The sequence below is a fragment of the Anolis sagrei genome, chromosome Y (assembly GCF_037176765.1).
Source record: "Anolis sagrei isolate rAnoSag1 chromosome Y, rAnoSag1.mat, whole genome shotgun sequence".
Taxonomy (NCBI): Eukaryota; Metazoa; Chordata; class Lepidosauria; order Squamata; family Dactyloidae; genus Anolis; species Anolis sagrei.
The window spans coordinates 35,027,893-35,043,700 of NC_090035.1; the positions used below are offsets into that span (position 1 = coordinate 35,027,893).

The 15,808-nt window shown below is 46.6% G+C and overlaps 1 protein-coding gene across 2 annotated transcripts in view; it reads right to left on the bottom strand.

The window, feature by feature from the left end:
* Positions 1 to 679: 679 nt before the first annotated feature.
* The window catches only part of LOC137095497 (beta-1,4-galactosyltransferase 3-like), an 89,031-nt gene continuing 73,902 nt past the window's right edge, over positions 680 to 15,808 (bottom strand). Inside the window, exons 6-8 of one of the 2 annotated variants that reach the window (XM_067462240.1) lie at positions 14,908 to 15,030; positions 10,328 to 10,432; positions 680 to 1,206 (exon numbers count right to left, since the gene is read on the bottom strand). In XM_067462240.1, coding sequence (XP_067318341.1) covers positions 1,056 to 1,206; positions 10,328 to 10,432; positions 14,908 to 15,030 — 379 coding nt within the window. In that variant the 3' untranslated portion in view covers positions 680 to 1,055. The remainder of the gene's footprint in view (positions 1,207 to 10,327; positions 10,433 to 14,907; positions 15,031 to 15,808) is intronic. The other variant, XM_067462241.1, reaches the window with a different exon arrangement.

The window sequence follows — 15,808 nt, forward strand, 5'->3', positions numbered from 1 at the left end:
ACAGGCCCATGGTTGCCATGGCGGCCATGAAGTCCTGAGCCGCGCCGGAAAGAGAGGCCTCGGCATGGACATTGAAATCTCCCAGGACTAAAAGCCGTTGGGAGCTCAATGCCATGTCCGAGACCACTCCTGCTAGCTCAGGTAGGGAGACTGTAGTGCAGCGGGGTGGTCGGTACACCAACAGAATCCCTATCCTGTCCCGGTCACCTATCCTAAAGCCGGCACATTCAAATGCAGTTGATTGTGGGATGGGACGTCTGATCAGGGGGATAAAATCCTTATAGACAACTGCAACTCCGCCTCCCCGCCCTCCAAGTCTTGGTTGGTGCTGCACAGAGTAACCCGGTGGGCAGAATGTTTCTGCAGCAGAAGCTCGTGATCAGAACACTAACCGGGGTCAAAGCTAAATGAAAGAAATATAAATTATTGTGACATTCTATCATGACTCCCCAGGCCCTGCTGATACTTTGCATATAGGCACACAATTTCCTTAAATACAAACCAGTACCTGCTGGAGGCAAAATCATTCAATTGCTTATATGTTGGCAGCTCTGGAAGCAGAACAAACAGCACGGGCTTCTTTCCAACCAACTAGACCTGTCCTGGAAAATAGCACAGCTCACCTCAAGTATTTCCCAGCTTTTGTCTCTAGCAGAAAAATTTCCACTTGGCGACACACTTGTAAAATAAATTGCACTTTAATAAGAAAAACCATAGTGCAGCAACAGGGGAGGTTCAGACTGCAAAGGTCAGTCTTACTGTGCTGCTCCTTTAACCAAGGTACGAAAGGCATCTCACAAGCTAAGTCCCCAAAAGTCAGGCTCCACTACCACCCAAGATAAAACTGCTGGGGGCAGTGGAAGGAAAGTGTGTATAAAGTTCCCACTGAGTCTCTGGGACAACTACCCTGGCACGTTGCTGGCCACTGCAGTCTCCCCATGACACAACGGCAGTGCTCAGGGCTAGACATCCCTTTCCAGATTCTTTGGTTTTCTCAGTACAGGAGCAATGTCAAGAGGAAGGATCTTGTTCCATGCCACTCCGAAACAAGCGCCTCACGTGGACCGTTGCATTCCCTTCTCAGTGCCAATGAAGACAGTGATATTTGTGTAGAGAGGGTGCAATTCCTTGGAAAGCAGCTGGTACTCCAATGTGTTCATGCCATCCTGTTTCCACGTTCTTCTTGTCTTGGCCAGCAAGTTAAATCTGGAAGAAAAAGTAACAAGAAAAACCTATTCAAGCATTGCCTTCTCTCTCTCTACTGATACGTTTGTAGTTTAGGGGGAAACTGCATTCTGTTTACAGTAATTTCTAGTGAAATAGTATTATTTAGACAATATTCTGCAGTATGGTAAAGAGCACACAATCAGTTTTCTATAACAGAGTATATCAATTATTTCCTATCGTGGTCAACTGTGAATCGCACAGACAGCTCAGGCGCTCCCGCGCCATTTTTTTTCCAAGATGGCACGGGAGCAGCACCTCCTTTGTCCGCTCCCAAGGGGGATCTAAAAACTTTCCCCTCGACCTCCCCATCGGACCCCTTTCCACCACACTGAGTCCTCCTGAGGGACTTGTGGAGATCCAGGGAGGCTTTCAATAAGAGGACCAGCAGCGATGGCCTGAAATTCGCCGTTTCCACCGCGGCACGGTTGCGAGCTCTTACCTCCAGCCGACATCTTGGAGGCGAGGCTTGTGGGGCCTGCATTGGCTGGCGACCGGGCCCTGACGAAGAGCTTTAGCGGAGAGCGGATTGGCGACCCTGGGAGCCCCAAATTCTACCTGGTGAGGCTCCCGGCCCTTCCACCGCCCCGGGGGAGGTTCCATCGGGCCTACTAGGCCCCCGCCGCTCCTGCCGCCCCGGGGGAAGGGAGAGAAGGAAAGGGCCCGGCCGAACTCCATCGGGCCTGCTAGGGCCCGCCGCTTTGCGCCCCCCCCCCTCCCGCCGCGCCGGGGGAGGGGAGAGAAGGCAAGGGCCCCCTGCTGATCTCTTTTTTTTCTGTTAAAATTGTTTATTTTGATTATGGTATATAACAGAAAAGCAAACCATTGCAAATCAGATATAATCAGGTACCAATATTTTTGACGTGTACATGCCTATCTACCTTATTCAATCAATCAGTTAATTTTGACGTTATGTACAAATTATTATCATTTACATATCTTAATACACATAAACTTGCTATTTCCGGCTGTTTTCCACTACTTTCAGTCAGAGCTTAGTATTAAATTTTTTCATAACATACAGGAAATCAGCACATGGCATTTTACACACATACCCCAGACCTTAGACTCAACCCAAAACCCCTATCCTGAACAAACTAAACCCTCATCCCCACACCCGTGCACCCTTCACCATGACTTCCCGCACTGAAACACTATGAAGCCTTTAAGCCTATTTATCTATCCTTATTCATGGTAAACCTAAATTCCTAATGGAGCTCCTCTATATTACTGACTCTCTATTCAGATATGCCATGGCCAACCTCCATTTTTCTAGAAAGTCCTCATTACTCTTATTCCTCCTGTTATAAGTTAGTCTGGCCATTAGCATATATTCTCGCATTCTTTCCCTCCAATCCTTTTTGGTTAGACCTTTTTCCCCTTTCCAATCTTTGGCTATGGTTAATCTTGCCGCTGCAAAGCTATATTGATATATTCTTGGTCCTTTTGATTATTATTTTCTCTCTGTAGACCTAGCAGACACAGTCCTGGGCTTTTTTTAATCTTGTTATGTAATATTTTATTTGTCTCCTTAATTACCTTATCCCAAAATTCCTGTACGATCACACAGGTCCACCACATGTAGAGAAATGTCCCTTTCTGTTTCCTTCACCTCCAGCAAATACCTTGTTGTGATTTGTCTATTTTAGCTAATGTAGCTGGGGTGATATAACATCTGTAAAACATTTTGTATTGATTCTCCCTGATTGAATCCGGGGGAGGGGAGGGGAGGCAAGGGCCCCTGGCTGATCTCCATTGGGCCTGCTAGGCCCCGCCGTTGAGCGCCCCCCTCCCGCCGCTCCGGGGGAGGGGAGAGAAGGCAAGGGCCCCCGGCTGATCTCCATCGGGCCTGCTAGGTCCCAACGTTGAGCGCGCCCCCTCCCGCCACTCCGGGGGAGGGGAGAGAAGGCAAGCGCCCCCCGGTTGATCTCCATCGGGCCTGCCAGGCCCTGCCGTTGAGCGCCCACCCTCCCGCCGCTCCGGGGGAGGGGAGAGAAGGCAAGGGCCCCCCGACTGATCTCCATCGGGCCTGCTAAGCAACGGAGAAGTGTGGAACGTTGACAATATTTCCATCATTGTTGCTGTGATCTTTGCCATCTGACTCTTTTAATTTTGTTGTTTTAATTTTTCCTACTTTTCTCTTTTTTGGCTAGTCACTATATAGTTATAGTTTGGCTGTATGTTTGTATGTTGTATGTGTTGTTGCTGATTGTATCAGGAGGTACGAAGAACTAATAGGGTTATATATATAGGAATTGGAAGTAGAGGATACTTGCATGAACACCTTGCATGAAAGGTAACCTGTATGAAGTGACCCAGGAGAGCACATGGGACCGGCTGTGGTAAAGAAAGTGGAGACATAGGAAGGGGTGAATGGTAGTTGGATGTATATACTTGTGAGAAGTGTGAGGGTGAGTATTAGCTGGTGAGAGAAATTTGGAGTGTTGAAAGAATGACTGACTGTGACGGATGTTGGATGTGAGTGAGAGTTTGGTAAGAGTGGGTGTATGTTAGTGGTGTGAGTGGCATTTAATATAGACATGGGAATGGCTGAAACAGAGTCTCATGTGAAGAACGACCTACTGCACTTTTACGACCTCCTGAAGGAATCGTTCAGTCTTTTGTTGCTTCAACTTAAGATCCTGAATGAGAAAATGGACCACCTTTTTAGAGGCTTTGCCTCCCTATCAGGAATTTCAGTGCAATCCGATCCCCCAAGGACAGACAATCTTTCGTGTGCAGATCTGGCCAAGGATTTGGGCCCAAGTGAGGAGAAAGGCACCTTGGACCTTGGGGTGGAAGGAGGAATGGATGATGAGATGATTGAGGGTGGGGGAGGGTCGTCGGGCATACATAGGAATGAGAACATCTTAGAGTGGCAGTGGACTTTGATGGCCTCCCAGAGGACAACTAATAATGTAACATCAGATCATACTGCTCAGCCAACTGCAGCTTATGCCCAGGAACAACTTCTCCTAACAGACAATTTTGCGGTAGACATTGCTGACCTAATGGTAAATAGAGGCAGATGAACCTCTAGGAGGGCGGTCTGTGACTCATTAGCCCAAATCTTAGGAAAAAGACCACGGGAAATAAGATTGGAAGCCATAACATGGCTGCGGAAGGACTTTCAATCTCCTGACCGCTCCACTCGTCTTATAATCACACCAGAAGACAATTTATGGCTTGGTGAGCTAAGGACAATGTGATCCTGTCTAAAGAAATGGGGCATCACCATCAGAAGGGTAGTTGTGGACCCCTATATTCGCCCCCTCTTTGACACCGGGGTACCTTCCCGCCTTGTTCCATCAGGTCCCCGTGAGAATTCCACAGACAGTTCCCCGGTTAGGGCTCCCCCTCCTGGTTTGTATCATTTCGAGACCCCATCTGCCCCAGTTGTCCCCACACAATCAACCACTCTTTCCCGCCCAAGAACACTTCCCTTGTTCAGCCCACTCAGTTCCCTCGCTGACTCTCTGTCCTCCCCATCATCGGAAGCATCCCCATCTAACACCCAAGGGAGACCATACTCCAGCCCTACCTCTCCTGAGAGTTGACTAGCCGCAGATCCCAACCATGTAGGGGGGGAGTGGGCCCGGAGGAGGGGGACATCATTCAGGTCTTGTGGGGGAGGAGATCTGTGGGTCACCAACATCCCAGGGAGAAGCGCAACAGAGTTCTTGCGACCCTGGAGAAGGTAGGAAGTGGTAGGCTCCATGGCAGTCCCCTCAGTCTTAAGGTCCTGCTGATTAATGCCAGATCCGTTAATGGTAAGACCGCTGCCATTCAGGACCTGATCCTGGATGAGAGAGCGGACCTGGCATGCATCACTGAAACCTGGCTGGATGAGCTGGGGGGAGTAAATCTCACTCAGCCATGCCCACCGGGCTTCGGAGTGCATCAGCAGGCCAGACAGGGGGGGCGGGGAGGAGTGGTCGCAGTAGTCTTTCGGCATTCCATCGCCGTGACCAGATGCGCTGTTCCGCAAGCACCTGGGTTTGAGTGTGTCCACCTGAAGGCGGGGAACCGTGACAGTGTGGGGTTTCTGCTGGTGTACCACCCACCCTGCGACCCAGCAGTTTCCCTGTCTGAGCTGGCAGAAGTGGTCTCCAATTCGGCCCTGGTCTCCCAGCGCTTGGTGGTGCTGGGAGATTTTAACATCCATGCTGAGACCTCTTTGCCCGGCACAGCTCAGGACTTTATAGCCACCATGACGACCATAGGACTGTCATAAATTATATCAGGACCCACCCATCAGGCTGGACATACACTTGACCTAGTTTTTATGGCGGACAGTGGAATGATCAGAGTGGAAGAACAAAACATCCTTCCAGTGACATGGTCTGATCACTATCTGATCAGTCTTCGACTGTCTGCGACCCTCAACCTTCGCAGGGGTGGAGGACAGATTAAAATGGTCCACCCCAGGAGACTGATGGATCAGGATGGATTCCTAAGGAATCTTGGGGTTCTTCCTGTCATGGAGCCTGGCGATTATATCGATGCCTTGGTAGATCTCTAATAAGGAGATGTCCAGGGCGATAGATACGATCGCTCCCGAATGTCCCATCTCGTTGCATCATGACAGATCGTCTCCCTGGTTCACCGAGGAGCTGGCTGTGATGAAGCATATGAGAAGGGGGCTAGAGCGCAAGTGGAGGAGATTTCTGGACATATCTGACCAAGCAGGGCTAAAGCCTCTCTTAAGGCATATTCCGTGGCTATGCGGATGGCCAGGGAATCTTTCACGACCATCCGTATAGCGTCTGCAGCAAATAGATCATCGGAGCTGTTTCGGGTTGTCGGGGAGCTTCTTCACCCACCTATGGTGGAGGAGATCGTTGACGACCCAGCAGCTTGGTGTTGCAACTTCGCACACCATTTTGCAGGCAAAGTTGCTCAGATACGCCTTGAGCTTGACTCCAATTCCATCGCAGTGCCAGAGGAGGTGACAGAGGCATCTGCTTGTCCAACTTTGTGGGATTATTTTAGGCTTGTTCTTCCTGAGACCATAGAGGAGGTCCTTGGGGCTGTGAGGGCGACCACTTCGACTCTAGACCCTTGCCCATCTTGGCTTATTAAATCTGCCAAGGAGGGGTTGGTTGATTGGTTTGTGTTGATTGTTAACGCATCGCTGGAGCAAGGGATTTTTCTATCCAACTTGAAACAGGCTGTGGTTCGCCCACTCCTCAAAAAGCCTTCCCTTGACTCCACAGTGCTGAACAATTATAGGCCAATCTCCAACCTCCCTTTTTTGGGTAAGGTGCTGGAGCGGGTGGTCGCCTCCAAGCTCCAGGGCTTCCTAGATGACATCAGTTACCTAGATCAGGCACAGTCTGGCTTCAGGCCTGGTCACGGCACCGAGACAGCCTTGGTCGCCTTGGTGGATGACTTCCGTAGAGAGCTGGACAGGGGGAGTGTGACCCTGTTGGTTCTCTTGGACATCTCAGTGGCTTTCGATACCATCGATCATGGTATCCTTCTGGGTCGCCTTTCTGGGATGGGTCTCGGGGGCACGGTTCTGTCGTGGCTCCGGTCCTTCCTGGAGGGACAAACCCAGATGGTGAAGCTGGGAGACGCCTGCTCGGATCCCTGACCTTTGACCTTGGGGTCCCGCAAGGCTCTATTCTTTCTCCCATGCTCTTTAACATCTACATGAAACTGCTGGGAGAGGTCATCCGGAGTTTTGGAGTTGGGTGCCATCTCTACGCAGATGACACACAACTCTACTACTCTTTTCCACCTAATTCCAAGGAGGCCTCTCGAGTGTTGGACAAGTGCCTGACCGCTGTGTCTTATCTGAATGAGGACGAACAAGCTGAAGATCAATCCCGACAAGACAGAGGTCCTCCTGGTCGATCGCAAACCGGACCGGGGTATAGGGTGGCTGCCTGTGTTGGATGGGGTTACACTCCCCCTGAAGCCACAGGTCCGTAGCTTGGGTGTCCTCTTGGACTCATCGCTCACGCTTGAGGCTCAGGCATCGGCAGTGTCCGGGAGAGCTTTTGCACAATTGAGACTTGTGCGCCAGCTGCGTCCATACCTCGCGAAGGCTGATCTGGCCGGGGTGGTCCATGCCTTGGTCACCTCTAGACTGGATTACTGCAACACGCTCTACGTGGGGCTGCCCTTGAAAAGCGCTCGGAAATTCCAGCTGGTCCAACGGGCAGCAGCCAGGATGTTAACCGGGGCTCATTACAGAGAGAGGTCAACCCTCCTGTTTAAGGAGCTCCACTGGCTGCCGTTTATTTTCAAAGCCCAATTTAAGGTGCAGGTGCTTCCTACAAAGCCCTGAACGGTTTGAAACCACCCTACCTGCGTGACCGTATCGCTGTCTACGAACCCACACGCTCCATGAGTCATCTGGAGAGGCCCTGCTCATGATCCCGCCCGCGTCGCAAGCGCGCTTGGTGGGGACGCGAGACAGGGCCTTTTCTGTGGTGGCCCCCGACTCTGGAACACCCTCCCGAAAGATCTCAGACAAGCCCCTACATTGGCAGTCTTCAGGAAGGAATTGAAAATCTGGCTGTTCCAATGTTCCTTTTCAGATTAGGAACCTCCAGCACCAAATCCTAGAAGCACCTTAGTAGAACCAAAATCACTGCACACTGCACACCGCACTTATATTTAATCCCACATCCCTCCTGCCACATCAGCACTTTTAACCCTGTACCCCTACTTCGGACGGCCCAGTTTTAATAGTGTCTTGTATTGTTACTGTTATTGTTTTCCTGCTTAACTGTTTTTAATTTGCTTTGGGTATTGTATTGTTGTATTGTGTTTTTGGGGCTTCGGCCTGTGTAAGGTGCATCGAATCCCTTGGGAGATGCTTGTTGTTGTTCATTCGTTCAGTCGTCTCCGACTCTTCGTGACCTCATGGACCAGCCCACGCCAGAGCTCCCTTTCGGCCGTCACCACCCCCAGCTCCTTCAAGGTCAGTCCAGTCACTTCAAGGATGCCATCCATCCATCTTGCCCTTGGTCGGCCCCTCTTCCTTTTTCCTTCTACTTTCCCCAGCATAATTGTCTTCTCTAGGCTTTCCTGTCTCCTCATGATGTGGCCAAAGTACTTCAGCTTTGTCTGTAGTATCCTTCCCTCCAATGAGCAGTCGGGCTTTATTTCCTGGAGGATGGACTGGTTGGATCTTCTCGCAGTCCAAGGCACTCTCATAACTTTCCTCCAACACCACAGTTCAAAAGCATCTATCTTCCTTCGCTCAGCCTTCCCTAAGGTCCAGCTCTCACATCCATAGGTTACTACAGGGAATACCATGGCTTTGCGGATCTTTGTTGCCAGAGTGATGTCTCTACTCTTTACTATTTTATCGAGATTGGACATTGCTCTCCTCCCAAGAAGTAAGCGTCTTCTGATTTCCTGGCCACAGTCTGCATCTGCAGTCATCTTTGCGCCTAGAAATACAAAGTCTGTCACGGCCTCCACGTTTTCTCCCTCTATTTCCCAGTTGTCAATCATTCTTGTTGCCATAATCTTGGTTTTTTTGATGTTTAGCTGCAACCCGGCTTTTGCAAGATGCTAGCGGGGTACAAATAAAGTAATAATAATAATAATAATAATAATAATAATAATAATACCATATGTGCGAATTCACAGGTGACCACTCAGGAAACTATGGTTAAAGGTAAGCAACCTATATTTAAGTGGCTTGTCTGAAGAAAGTTCACAGGGTATGATGAGGAACACATAGGTTGAAAAAGGGATAGAAGAGTAACACTGGTCAAAAAAGTCCAGTTTTAAAAACAGGAACTTTATGGTAATGAGTTCTGAGTTAAAGAAATTATCTCAGGAAACACACAACTGGACCAAAAAAAACAACAACATGGAGCCCTCAGAAGAAAATATTACCAATGAATAAGAACCAAGCAGCATTCAGTGCTGTTATAGCTTAAATTTAAGATTGATTAGAATTAGTAAGCTTTCTATAGTGACAAGCATTTAGTCCTGATTATTTGGCTCCAGAAAAATGGGATTGTAGGAGGACCTGCCACACAATGACAAAAAAAACACCCATAGCATAAAAATAAAAGCACCTATATAGCTCTAACATAACTGCACTGGATCCCTTCTTCCTCAACTTAGGTGCATCTTAAGGAATTGTCCCAGGTTGTCATCTCTAGTGTGTTAATCCTAGCTAAACACACAGATTTCTTTTCTTTCACTAAGTTCAGTTGAAAATAATACAAGTCATTATATAAGTTTGACGACAGTCAGGCATCAATGTCACATGGACAAAACAATAAATTATTCTCCATGAGTTGTTGAAGGCTTTCATGGCCAGAATCACTTGGTTGCTGTGAGTTTTGTGGGCTGTATGGCCAGGTTCCAAAAGCATTCTCTCCTGACGTTTTGCCCACATTTATGGCAGGCATCCTCTGAGGATGCCTGCCAAAGATGTGGCCAAAACGTCAGGAGAGAATGCTTCTGGAACATTATTATTATTATTATTATTATTATTAACTTTATTTGTACCCCGCTAACATCTCCCGAAGGACTCGGTGCGGCTTACAAAGGCCAAGGCCCTCAACAGAACAACAACATAGCAAGTACACAATAAAACTCAAGCAAACCAATAAACATTAAGCAAAAACAATAAAACATTAAACAATAACATCATGACACAGTTAAAACTAGGGCCGGGCCAAATGTAATGAATAAAAAATTAAAAGTGCTGGACATGACAGGTAAATGTAAGGATTTTAGGGTAGGTGCGATGTGCCGGCAATCTTAAATCTCTAATAAAGTGCATTTGGGACATGATGCTGGGAGTTTCCTATTCTGGAAAGGCACACTGAAACAGCCAGGTCTTCAAGCTCTTCCTAAAGTCTGCCAACGTTGGGGCTTGTCTGATGTCATTGCCATACAGCCCGCAAAACTCACAGCAACCCAATATTCTCCATGAGTTGTTTACTCTGGTACCTTCTGCATCACAAACACATCCTGAGTAGCACAGATTCTGCAGGTATTAACAAAGCTTGCAGGGAATAAAAAGGAAAGTGTTTGTGTACATTTGGCTATCTGGGTTTGTGTAGCAGAAACCTGGTTGTCCAAAAGTGGTTTCTTCCCCTAAGAGTTCTCTCCCACTCACCTCTTGGGGTTCTGCTCATTGCCCTTGTCATGTCCATGTTTGATCATACGGTAATGGCCATGCTGAACAGATGGGCGGGAGATCACCATCCCGCTCAACGCCACCCTGGAGGAGAGCAGACAGACATTTTGGCATCGGTTGGAACCTGAAAGTGCCTCCAGCACATGTACACGTATGTCAACATTCAAGACACCCCATGCAGTACACTCGGTTTCAGCATCTTCAGATCTATCCCACTGCATTTGTGACATTCTTCCTACACCCCAGAAAAAATATATAAACTCGTTTCCTGATCCACCCCAATCCCTGCCCAGCTTCTGCTTGTTTATTTTTTTATGACATTTATATCCCGCCCTTCTCACCCCAAAGGGGACTGAGAGCGGCTTACAAGTTATATGTACATACAATATATTATATTATTAGCACAGCACAATATTAGTATTATATATTACTATAGTGTACTATACCACTATACTGTAATGTCATTAGTAATATTACATGTAATATAAAATGATTATTATATTATTATATTGTATTATTAGTATTATATTGTTTTACAATATTATGATCAATATTCTATGTACATATAATATATTTATTAGCATGGCACAATATTAGTATTATATATTACTAGCTGTGCCCTGCCACGCGTTGCTGTGGCCTATAGTAAAACTTATCAAAGTTGAGGTAGATATCTGGACTATTATGAAAGAGAGGTACCTACCTATTCCTTCCCCCTTTTCCTCCCCCTTTCTCTCCTTTCCTCCTTCTCTACCTCTTTCTTTCTTTCCTTCTTTCACTACTTGGTTTCATCCTTCTCTCTTTCCTTCATTCCCTCCCCCTTTCTTCCTTTGCCTTTCTTCCCTCCCTGTTTGCTTCCTTCTTTCACTTTTTATTTCCTTTTATTTCACCACCATCATTACAATAACAATAATGCAATGCATTGCCTCTGGGACCTGACACCTCTCCCATTCCCCCTAAATGGGTCTCAGAGGAACAATAGCATAATAATAATAATAGAAATAACAACCTTTACCCGCCACGTGTTGCTGTGGCCAATCTTCCCTCTTTCTCTCCTTCTTTCCCTCCCTCCTTCCTTCCTTCCTTCCCATCTTTCCTTCTCCTCTTCTTTCTCTATCTCTTTCCTTCCTTCCCCCTTTTACTTTCTCTTCTGCTGTCTCTCTTTTCTTTCCTTCCATCTTTCCTTTTCTTTCCTTTTCTTCTTCCTCTAACTTTCCTTCCTTCCCCTTTTTTCTTTACCTCCCTTTCTCTTTCTTCCTTCTTTCCTTCTTTCCTTCCTGTCTTTCCTAGATTTTGATAGGGCGGGAAGGGGCGGGGTGGGGTTTGGAGGTGGCCTGAAGTAAAAGGAGGTAAGATTTGGGCAGGGGAGCGATGGAGCGTGGGGTTGCGTGTGTGTGCGGCGGCGGGGGGAGTGATGGAGCCTGGGGTTGCGTGTGTGTGTGCAGCGGCGGGAGGAGTGGGGTTGCGTGTGTGTGTGCGGCAGGGTGTGTGTGTGTGCGGGAAGCGGCGCAGCAGGGCTTGGAGTGGGCATGGTTTCCGCAGAGGGAACGTTGGCCTAAAAGGGTCTCAGAGGAATAATAATAGCATCATCATAATAATAGAAATAACAACCTTTACCCGCCACGTGTTGCTGTGGCCAACCTTCCCTCTTTCTCTCCTTCTTTCCTTTGTTTCCTTCCTTCCTTCCCTCCCATCTTTCCTTCTTCTCTTCCTTCTCTATCTCTTTCCTTCCTTCCCTTTTTCTTTCTCTTCTGGTCTCTTTTCTTCCTTCTCTCTTTCCTTCCCTCCCTCTTTCTCTACATCTTCCCCCTTCCTTCACTCCCTCTTTCCTTCCTTCATTCTCTTTTTTTTCCTTCTCTCCTTCCTTCCTTCCTTCCCCCTTTTTCTTTCTCTTCTTGTCTCTTTTCTTCCTTCTCTCTTTCCTTCTTTCCTTCCCTCCCTCTTTCTCTACATCTTCCCCCTTCCTTCACTCCCTTTCCTTCCTTCATTCCCTTTTTTTTCCTTCTTCCTTCCTTCCTTCCCCCTTTTTCTTTCTCTTCTGGTCTCTTTTCTTCCTTCTCTCTTTCCTTCTTTCCTTCCCTCCCTCTTTCTCTACATCTTCCCCCTTCCTTCACTCCCTCTTTCCTTCCTTCATTCCCTTTTTTTCCTTCTCTCCTTCCTTCCTTCCTTCCCCCTTTTTCTTTCTCTTCTGGTCTCTTTTCTTCCTTCTCTCTTTCCTTCTTTCCTTCCCTCCCTCTTTCTCTACATCTTCGCCCTTCCTTCACTCCCTCTTTCCTTCCTTCATTCTCTTTTTTCTTTCCTTCTCTCCTTCCTTCCTTCCCCCTTTTTCTTTCCCTCCCTCTGTCTCTCATTTCTTCCTTCTCTACCTCTTTCCTTCCCCCTTTTTCTTTCTCTTCTGCGGCTGGGCACCAATGCGCATGCTCAGTTGTTTTGCTGTTTTGTGAGTGTGCTGTGTTGTTTTTCATTTTGAGTAGATATGTTTGTACCTTGTGGGTTGTGTTATGGGCATGGGAATTTTGGTTAAGTTTCGTTGGGGTTTTTTTGAGTTTTGTTGTTTTGCCGTTTTGTGAGTGTGTTGTTGTGTTTTTTTTCATTTTGAGTAGGTATGTTTGTACCTTGTGGGTTGTGTTATGGGCACGGGGATTTGGGTTAAGTTTCGTTGGGGGATTTTTGAGTTTTGTTGTTTTGCCGTTTTGTGAGTGTGTTGTTGTGTTGTTTTTCATTTTGAGTAGATATGTTTGTACCTTGTGGGTTGTGTTATGGGCACGGTGATTTTAATTAAGTTTCGTTGGGGGATTTTTGAGTGTTGTTGTTTTGCCGTTTTGTGAGTGTGTTGTGTTGTTTTTCATTTTGAGTAGATATGTTTATACCTTGTTGGTTGTGTTATGGGTACGGGGATTTTGGTTAAGTTTCGTTGGGGGATTTTTGAGTTTTGTTGTTTTGCCGTTTTGTGATTGTGTTGCTGTGTTGTTTTTCATTTTGAGTAGGTATGTTTGTACCTTGTGGGTTGTGTTATGGGCACAGGGATTTTAGTTAAGTTTCGTTGGGGGATTTTTGAGTTTTGTTGTTTTGCCATTTTGTTAGTGTGTTGTTGTGTTGTTTTTCATTTTGAGTAGGTATGTTTGTACCTTGTGGGTTGTGTTATGGGCACGGGGATTTTGGTTAAGTTTCGTTGGGGGATTTTTGAGTTTTGTTGTTTTGCCGTTTTGTGAGTGTGTTGTTGTGTTGTTTTTCATTTTGAGTAGATATGTTTGTACCTTGTGGGTTGTGTTATGGGCACGGGGATTTTAGTTAAGTTTCGTTGGGGGATTTTTGAGTTTTGTTGTTTTGCTGTTTTGTGAGTGTGTTGTTGTGTTGTTTTTCATTTTGAGTAGATATGTTTGTACCTTGTGGGTTGTGTTATGGGCACAGGGATTTTGGTTAAGTTTCGTTGGGGGATTTTTGAGTTTTGTTGTTTTGCCGTTTTGTGAGTGTGTTGTTGTGTTGTTTTTCATTTTGAGTGGATATGTTTGTACCTTGTGGTTTGTGTTATGGGCATGGGAATTTTGGTTAAGTTTCGTTGGGGGGTTTTTGAGTTTTGTTTCCTCGTTGGATGCCCCTAACAAATTTATATATATAGACTATATTGTACTATACCACTATACTTGTTCTACACAGGCTCAAGGGCAGTGTTTCTCAACTTGGGGGTCGGGACCCCTGGGGGGGTCACGAGAGGTTGTCAGAGGGGTCGCCAAAGGCCATCGGAAAACATAGTATTTTCTGTTGCTCATCGGGGTTCTGTGTGGGAAGTTTGGCCCAATTCTATCATTGGTGGGGTTCAGAATGTTCTTTGATTGTAGGTGATCTATAAATCACAGCAATTACAACTCCCAAATGTCAAGTCTCTTTTCCCTAAACTCCAACGGTGATCACATTTGAGCATATTAAGTATTCATGCCAAGTTTGGTCCAGATCCATCCTTGTTTGATTCCACAGTGCTCTCTAGATGTAGGTGAACTACAACCCTCAAATTCAAGGTCAATGCCCACCAGACCCTTCCAGTACTTTCTGTTGGTCATGAAAGTTCTGTGTGCCAAGTTTGGTTCAATTCCATTGTTGGTGGAGTTCAGAATGCTCTTTGATTGCAGGTGAACTATAAATCCCAGCAACTACAACTCCCAGATCACAAAATTAGTCGTTGTCTCCCAACCCCACCACTATTCAAATTTGGATGTATCAGGTATTTGTGCTACATTTGGTCCAATGAATATAAATACATCCTATACATCAGATACTTACATTACGATTCATAACAGTAGAAAAATTACAGTTATGAAGTAGCAATGAAAATAATGTTACGGTTGGGGGTCACCGCAACATGAGGAACTGTATTAAGGGATCGCGGCATTAGGAAGGTTGAGAAACACTGCTCTAGGAATTACCACATGCCTTGGGAGCCAGGATTCCAGAGGTCCCCCCTGCACTTATGACAGGCCTGCTTGTGCGCAATAGGTGACTGAATGCCTGACAATATATCTGTTTGCTCTTCTGTCACTAAGATTTGGCAGGAGAATTCTTACCGGGCTGCAATGTCGTCATCTTCACCGCCCCAGCCCCAGTAGTTGTTGGAAAAGCCATTCATCTTCATATATTGCTCTGGACTGAGTGCTGCAACACCTCCAAAGTAGGACTTGTAGGGAAGCCTAACAGAATATTAATTGAAATTGGCATTTATAAAGCAGTAGGTTACAGAGAATCTCAAGAGAAAATCCTACAGAATATCTTCTGGCATTTAGAATCCCCTGAGATAGAACAGGGTTGCAATCTAAGGATGATAAAAGAGCGACATGGGATAGGGGAAAAAAGGAAAATAGATTCAAATGTGAAATCTTATGTAACTGTTACATAAACTGAATAAAACAGCAAATTCTGTGAGAGAAGAGGTAAAATAGCAGTAAAGGTAAAGGTTTTCCCCTGACATTAAGTTCAGTAGTGTCCAACTGGGAGTTGGTGCACATCTCCATTTCTAAGCCGAAGAGCTGGCATTGTTCATAGACTTCTCCAAGGTCATGGGGCCAGCATGACTTCATGGAGCGCCGTTACTTTCCCGCTGGAGCGGTACCTATTGATCTCACATTTGCATGTTTTTGAACTGCCAGGTTGGCAGAAGCTGGGGCTAACAGCAGGCAGTCACCCCACTCCCTGGATTTGAAGCGCCAATGTTTCGATCAGCAAGTTCAGCAGCTCAGTGGTTTAACCTGCTAATCCACCAGGGGCTTCATGTTACTCTTAACAGCGGGAGTTCACGCAGCTCTCCGGATTCGAACCTGCAACCTTTCGGTCAGCAAGTTCAGCAGCTCAGCAGTTTAACCCACTGTGCCACCGGTGGCTCCTCAGAATAACAGTGAGTCCAGTCAAATTAAAACTCCACTGTACCCTCTCCTCTCCCTCTGACATAGAAATGATTTTAGGTCTTTCATG